This window comes from Lolium rigidum, chromosome 6, assembly GCF_022539505.1.
Source record: "Lolium rigidum isolate FL_2022 chromosome 6, APGP_CSIRO_Lrig_0.1, whole genome shotgun sequence".
NCBI lineage: Eukaryota > Viridiplantae > Streptophyta > Magnoliopsida > Poales > Poaceae > Lolium > Lolium rigidum.
This window is the reverse complement of record NC_061513.1, coordinates 30,777,672-30,785,316: the sequence shown is the minus strand read 5'-3', so window position 1 is coordinate 30,785,316 and position 7,645 is coordinate 30,777,672. Positions and strand designations below refer to the sequence as shown.

Below are 7,645 nucleotides of genomic sequence, written 5' to 3'. Positions count from 1 at the left end.
CTCGCTTCCCCACGGGCCCTCATGGCAGTGACCCAGATTCGATCGGCCTCGAATTCACAACGCGCGCCGGTGTGGCAACCGCGCCGATCAACCGCCGCAATGGAGCGCCGAACCGCCGCGGAAGAGCAACCGCCGGCCTCTTCGTTATACGCGCTGCCATTAGTCCCCGCAGATTATAACCCCTGCGTCTACGGTAATTCAAGTTCTCCTTCTCAGCGACCCTGCCTCCACGCCGAGTGAGGAGGAGGAGGACGGAGGCGGCAATGCTAGCGAAGGCCAGGAGGAGGACGGAGGCAGTGCTGGCAGCGACGCCGTGGACGAGGAGGAGGGGCAGGAGGAGGAGGAGGGGCATGAGGAGGAGGAGGACTCCGACACCAAGTCCGCCCGGTTGGAGGCGCAGGAGGCGGCGGACGTCAAGGTGGCGGCAAGGAAGAAGTCCAGGGCCCGGGCAAGGGCGCTGGCGCGGGCGGCGCGTCGTCGTTCGTTCACCAACGACGACGACAAAGACGCCATTTCTTCCAGTTTCAACTCCTCGACGGACGCGTCGTCCTCTAGTTCCTTTTTCGACGAGGAAGTGACAAGCAAGAGGCGCAGGAGTTTGGACGACGAGGCAAGGCCTTCTAACAAGAAGGCCAAAAATTAGTTTTAGTTTATATGTTTTTAAATTTGTTCTTCTTTGTATGTTATATATGTTTGAATCTATTCAATTGAAGTATCCGGTGAATTATTTAGGCTATAATCTATTCGATTGGAGCAACATGATATCATTGAGTACTACTTTTTCGCGTTTAAACTTGCTCATTCAACAAAAATGAAAAAAAGTAGCACAAAAAAAACATTTGCATGTCCAAAATGCGTCGGACCGCTGGAGGTAGCCTCCGACGCAAACGAACATTTCGCCCATCGCGATCATTTGGCCGTACGTCCGCCAAACGATGCAAACGAACGCCGGCGGGCTGTCCGAAATGGGTCGCCCCGCTCAACATGCCCTTATCTAATCTTTTGGGTCCTCGCGCCCTTGTCATTCTGACATACGGAGAGAAAGAGAGAGGCGGAGTGCGGGAGGTAGCGCCACGCGTACGTTCCCTGTCCAGTTCCCACCTCCTCGCTCGTGCCGAAACTCCTCGCCCATTCGCCGGTCTTCGTCTCGTCGCCGGCGCTGACGAGGCGGCCTCGATCTTGCGTGCTGAACCCTGTTCGCTCTGCGCCCCGTCGTCGGCGCTGCAGGGACGGCCTCTGCTGCCGGTAAGTACATCCTTGTGTTATTCACCCACGGAGTCATGGTGGAGGTGACCTGCGTTAATGGCGGATTGGCGGCAATATCTCATCTGATCTGCATATTTGGGGCCTGCTTGTATGTATGCCGGCAAGAGTTAGTTTCTTCGCTTTATGTTTCTCATTTGTGGTTGGCCTGGCCAGCCCCGGCCCTATGTATTTTGGTGCCCTTGGGCGACGTAAAAAAGTGGCCCTTTCAAAACGATATCTAGTATAACTAGATATATATAAACTCTCAGTTTGTTCGCATATTACAGTAAAAATAATTATAAAATGGCAGCAAAATATAAAATGTATTTTGCACTAGTTTCATTACCTCAAATAAAGATCAAATTACCATGAGTACTTCGACAATTATGCTTCAATGCTTCTCCAAAAAGCTTCTCCGTGCATTTCTCGATGCAAAATCATTGACAATTGTTTCAAGATCAATGCTTTTCAAGATATCCTTCTTAATACAACATGTAGCCAAGCCATTCAATCTATCTTGTAACATAGTTGACCTCAAACAATTTTTTAGTAGCTTCAGTTACATTCAAAAAAATATAGTTACTTACTTACTTACATTTGGAAAACGTGATGCTAGTTTATTTGAGGACTGGCTGGTTAGTTACTTACTATTATTTGAGGACTGTTCATGGACCTCAATATCTACATCTGTATTATCCTCATCAGCTTGTCCCGGATCAGATATTGGCCTCTGATTATTATTGTTGACATCAACATTACTTTTAACTGGAAAATACTTATTCAAATCGCCTCTTTGCGATTCCCTAATCTTTTCATCTTGCTTTCTCTTCCTTTTTTTCGCAGCACCAGACAATTGTTTTGGTGGCATTGTAACACCTATAGTGATGAATGAATTTACATCAAATTAAAACCCTAGAAATAGTTCTAGATTAGAAGAAAGAATTAGCCGGAAATCAGTTGAGGACTTACAAAAAGGCCGGATGGCGCAGGGAAGACCGAAAGAGATCGGCCGGAGCAGCCCCTGGATCGGCCGGCGAGGCGACTGCCGAGGCGAGGGCGCGACTGGCGACTTGCGACTTGCGACTTGCGACTTGGCGAGGCGAGGGCCGAGGGCGCGACTCGCGCTTGCGTCTTGCGACTCTTCGTCTGGGCACGCGCTGATCGCTGGATTCGCTGCTGGGAGCCGAAGCAGTAACTTCTACGTATTTGGTTACTAGAGTTGGGCCTGCTGACCAATCTTTTTTTTTTCCAGCCCATATAGTATAGAAATAAAGCCTTCATCTTGGGCCCCCTAGGCCTGGGCCCTTGGCGACCGCCCAACCTTGCCAAGGGTCAGGGCCGGCCCTGGGCCTGGCTGGATCCATGCTGGGAATGCAATGACTTTTCTGCAGCTCAGCAGCTGGATTGATCCTTGATGTTTTGTTTTTAAGATTCAGAAGAACAATAGTTCGAAATGCGGTAGTTGTTAGTACCTATTTGTGTTGGGGTCCCATTTGTGTTGTGTCTTTACGCCCCCATCAGAGCCAATACGACTCCATCTGACGATTCATGAAGAATGGTATTTCTTCTCACGACTAGTCTGTCATATGAGTCAGTGTTTTCTTTCTTGTTTCCCCTCCTGTTCATTCATGCTATGTACGAAGTTCTTATATATATGTTACACCATCTAAAATTAAGTTGTTACACCATCCTGTGTATGCTATACTGCTAGTTAATTTTGTTTGTTTGGTATGGATGTCATCGTGACAGTTATTTATTTTTTTTTGCTTATAATGCCAAAAATTCTATATATTGTTGATAAGCTCTGATCCAGCCATTTTGCCGACCTTCTGTTTGTTGGTTCAGCTTTTTTTTTTTTTTTTTTTTTTTTTTTTTTTGCATTTTCGAATTCCAAGTTGCGGGATCAAACTCTCAGTTCTACGTTGCTACTTGTTCAACATGATAATTCTTGCTCTTCTCGTTTCTAAAAGTTGCTATTGGGCGAAAATGTTGCAATTCTTTTCCTTTTTAGAGCACACATTTGTTTATAACTATGCATTGCCTACTGTATTTACAGTCACATGCAAACCTCAGTCCACTATGTTTCAGTTTCTATTTCCATCCTTTTCATGTATGATAGCCAATCGTTTTGTATTTCCATATTTCTTCTTTTCTTGGCTAAGAGGAGAGAAGGTTCAGTTTGTGGGCAGTCATACAATTTTCTCACCGAGTAATAATTATTTTCCTTATTGGATTTCCCCCATTATAACCGAGCTCCAGTCGGACAGAAAAAAAAAGTTGGATGAAAAAAGGACTGAGATTTCATCTTTTTTATGCAACTGAGAAATAGATTGAGTTTGAATGGAATCCATGCTATAATTCGATTCGGTACTATGGATACCGCATTATCCCAATGGATCCCCTCTCATCACATAGACTCAGCTTATTTTTCTAGATTGAATGTAGTGGACGGCCATTCTATCAGACTTTCTTAGGCTGTCTGATCACAAATTCACATCAGCTCTCATGCAGTATTAGCCACTTACCATCATTTCAGTCGTCAATCTGTTTGGGTTAATTGTTAGCATGTTTTTTTTTGAAATGGAAAAGCAATAGGGGCGGAGCTGCGGCCGGTGCTACCGGCACTGTAGCACCGGCCCAGCTGACTAGCTAACGGAAATATATACTAGATTCTGCAAAGATTATCAGGTCTGCACCAGTACTGAATTCGCAACATTGCATTCACCGTACCACTTCAGCTAAGCTAGCACCGCTCTTCCTGCTGCAATAATATAAGTTGGGGACCTGTCCTCTAGTTCTACGGAATAGGGGTTTCAGTAGGTGCCCCGTTCGACTCTGTTTTTTTTTTTTTGGCCTTGGCCATATAAAAGCTGGTTTAGCAGCGTGAGTAGAGGACTTGGTAGAGCATACTACACATTGTGTTAAACTCTTGCTATGACAAGACTCTGAACTTATAGGCGTTGGAAAACATCAACACCGTATACATGGTTTAATGTCTTTGGGAATATGAGAATTAGACGTGCAAATGTGCAATGCACGATTAAATAACGGTTGGGATACAGCTCCCCTCATAAATGACTTACTTTTGGCCTGTGTGGGCCCTTCCAGTCGCTGGTTGTGATCACTTCATAAGCACTCCCTGATGCATTCTGCTGCACTGCAGTAACCTTCAACACCTGCATAGCATCATTAACGTTTTAGTGCTGATTTTCTTCACTTTTACATGATAATCATGACAGGTTTTAAGAGCAGCATTAGTTTTGTAGTGTTTACAGTATATTCGTTGTATTGTTATTTCTGGAAGAAAAATACTATCTTAAGATTGTATTGCACCATTACAAATCTTGAGTGGTTTTGAGGTATAATAAGTTGAAAATGAATAATGTCATCTGAAAAATAATATAAGATCGATCCTTTTTAAAGGACGTATCCAAGATGAGCAATCCATGTGAATGCTGCCATACCAAGCTGAAGTTCATAAGACAGATCAATGGAAACTTCATGCATAGCATGGTGAGCTAGTTCTGTCTTTCCAGTTCAGTGGGTTGTCTGAAATCTGTCTTTAGTTTTTTCTCTGGCTCATTTTTTTTCACCCATTCCTTCTTGCTACAGGTCATACCCGAGTGGTTTGTGAAGTACTTTGGAGGAAAGATCCCGGGAACCATAAAACTAGAAGCCGCTAATGGTAACATATATGATGTTGCAGTTACTGAGAGTATGAACAGGAAAATCCTCCAGTCTGGATGGGCGGTATTTGTTGATGCCAATAAAATTGAAGAGAATTATTCCTTGATGTTTCGGTACCTTGGAAATGCCCGCTTTAAGGTTACAATATTTGATTCCAACGGTAAGGAGAAATCGTTGTGCGGTGCTGGGATGAAAACTGCCTCTGATGTTAAAAGAACGAACAATCGCTATGTTGATAATTCGAGCGAATCTCGTGATGGTACTACCAAGTCATCATCAGCTGAAGGATCAGATTCAGATGGATGCCCAAAGGAAAGCTCATGCCATTATTGTGAATCAGAAAAGACAGCTGGGTTATCTTATACTTCTGAGGCATTTTCGGGTTAAGTTGTGTTCTCAAATTAAATCAGTTACCCACTTACCCTTTGTTCTCTTACTCCTAATTCTTTTTTACCACAGAAGACAATCCATCTTTAGATGAGTCTCTGGAGATGGACGATCTTCAGATGCTCTCAAAGGATTATGTCTTATCAAGGCAATGTGATCTTACAATAGAACAGGAAGGAAAAATACATGCACTCATCGCTCAAATTCAACCTAAAATTCCGGTGCTTGTTGTACTGATGAAGAAGACCAATGTGGAACCGTCTAATCTTCTGGTACGCTAATACTACCACCTGAGTTTTGTATGAACTGCCGATTGCCTGTTGGTACATAGAATTTTGATTTTGTTTTGGAAACTCAGTGTTTTGGTTTAAGCTGCATATTCATGGCTGAATAAACAAAGGCATTTCCTTATTTTACACTTGAGTCATGAATGTATTGGAACCATGATGGAACAATTAGCCTTGCTGACAGTCTTAAGTACTCTATCAGATTGAACAAGTCAAACTGTATCACATTCTGTCCTTTTTGTAAATAGGTCATACGTAAGGACTATGCACTTGCGTGCTTTCCACGGGAAAGCCAAACTATCACACTCCACGTTGCTAGAAAGAGCAACGATTGGCAGTGCAATTTGCGCATCCGGCGTGATGGTGGGTGCAACCTACTTTGGGGCAAGTTTGTTCGTGACAATAGTGTTCGAGAAGGAGATCTCTGCCTCTTTCAACCATTAACAGATGTTAAGGAAAGTAGATTCACAGTAGCAGTCCATCTGCTTCACAGAGCGAACATTGGTCATTCCCCTAGTGGAAAAACCGGTACTGTTTCAAACCACAGAAGGAGAAGCACAAAGATATCCTCGACAGCCTGTGTTAAGGAGGGACCATCCACCGATGGTATGGCAGCATGAGTCAAAGAGTCCATTATCAATGATAAAATTCATGTGTTACATTTCAGTTCACATGATCACATCCTTTCTGTCTAATTCTTTTGAAAACCTGTTCAGGTGAAGACCATGGATCTTATGACAATTCTAAGGGAGCTTCAGAGCCCCCCTTCATGCTACAAGGCAAAACACGTCTAACACAAGCGCAGGAGAAGAAAGTATTAGAGAAAGTCAGTGCCATTGAGTCGGAACTGCCAATTTACGTTGTGCTCATGAACAAGAGGAGCATTTGTCGCCCCTATAGGACCCCCTACCTAGTAAGTTTAGAGAAATATTGCTTTCTGTAGCAGCCTAGAAGTTATCATTTGCAACTTCTTATTTGCGAACAGCTTCTCATTTTCATCTGTATCCTTGTTTGCATACACATGCACATATCTGCATCTCTATCACTAACATCCTGCCTGAATCTGTATATAAACAGTCCTTTGCCATGCGGTATGTGTCAAGGTATCTTGAGAAGAAGTACGCTGCTGGGCATCGTGCAAAGAGTGTGATCAGTTTGGTGCTTCAACGGGACGGTAAGAGCAGGACGTGGGACACAGAGCTGCGATACAGGGGTGCTTGCATGATGATCAGTAAAGGATGGGCCTCTTTCGCCCGCATGAACAGCCTACGGGAGGATGATCTCTGTCTCTTCAAGGTGATGGAGAACGAGGAGCCGCTGAAGATGATGGTCTACATCATTCGTCGTGAGAACTGTGTAGCTTGAGGCGTGGTTGGCCCCCTTGCTACACTGATTATCTAGAATCTGGAAGTCAAAAACTAGGGTGCTTATAAGGAGTTGCAGAGGAAGAAATTTGTCCCTGCATGTTAACTAGAGTAACTTTGGATAATCAAGTTTGAACAGCTTATCTGCTTTCTGTGCTTTCTGTCCTTGGAACACATTTCAGTGGTTATCTCTATCAGAACTTTGTTATCTAGACTCTAGAGTTATTTTGGACGGTCTATTTCAGTGGTTTATTGGTTCTTCCATCAGCTGTTATGTGTTGCTGAGGATTGAGAGGCGTATGAATTTTGCATGGGAATTTGCGTGAGCCGTGACAGGACTTGGGCTACGAAAGTAAAATAAGGATTGTGCTACTGCTAAATTGCGACACACTGCACAAGTCATCAGCTGAGGGTTGTCTTTCTCCCGCGCCAATGCCTGCAGGAGGGGTATCCCTGCCTCTTCAAGCTGATGAAGAATGAGGAGCTGCTGAAGATGATGGTCTACATCGAAGGGCCTGAGGATGAATATATATTAAGGTAGAAGAGAAGCAAATTCAGTTACAGAGCTGTGGCAAACAGAGACGAGATAGCCAAAAAAACATAAACAGCCACAAAACAAAGAGAACAAACTAGTCTACTGACTTCTAAAATTTCAAGTCTTACTGGAGATTTGAT

The 7,645-nt window shown here is 43.9% G+C and overlaps 1 protein-coding gene across 1 annotated transcript; it reads left to right on the top strand.

Moving 5' to 3' along the window:
• Window positions 1–2,225: 2,225 nt before the first annotated feature.
• On the top strand, window positions 2,226–6,971 carry LOC124662382 (B3 domain-containing protein Os03g0620400-like). The gene is made up of 7 exons (XM_047200226.1): window positions 2,226–2,436; window positions 4,652–4,758; window positions 4,858–5,314; window positions 5,392–5,591; window positions 5,855–6,212; window positions 6,323–6,519; window positions 6,684–6,971. The coding sequence occupies exons 1-7, from the start codon at window positions 2,226–2,228 to the stop codon at window positions 6,969–6,971; spliced, it is 1,818 nt and encodes a 605-aa protein (XP_047056182.1).
• The last annotated feature ends 674 nt before the right edge of the window (window positions 6,972–7,645 follow it).

Excerpts from the sequence above, each read along its gene's own strand:
- LOC124662382 (XM_047200226.1), top strand. The coding sequence starts at position 2,226 with ATGGCGCAGGGAAGACCGAAAGAGATCGGCCGGAGCAGCCCCTGGATC. Across the intron at positions 6,213-6,322 it reads GGAGGGACCATCCACCGATG|GTGAAGACCATGGATCTTAT; the intron begins GTATGGCAGCAT and ends AAACCTGTTCAG. Across the intron at positions 6,520-6,683 it reads CCTATAGGACCCCCTACCTA|TCCTTTGCCATGCGGTATGT; the intron begins GTAAGTTTAGAG and ends GTATATAAACAG.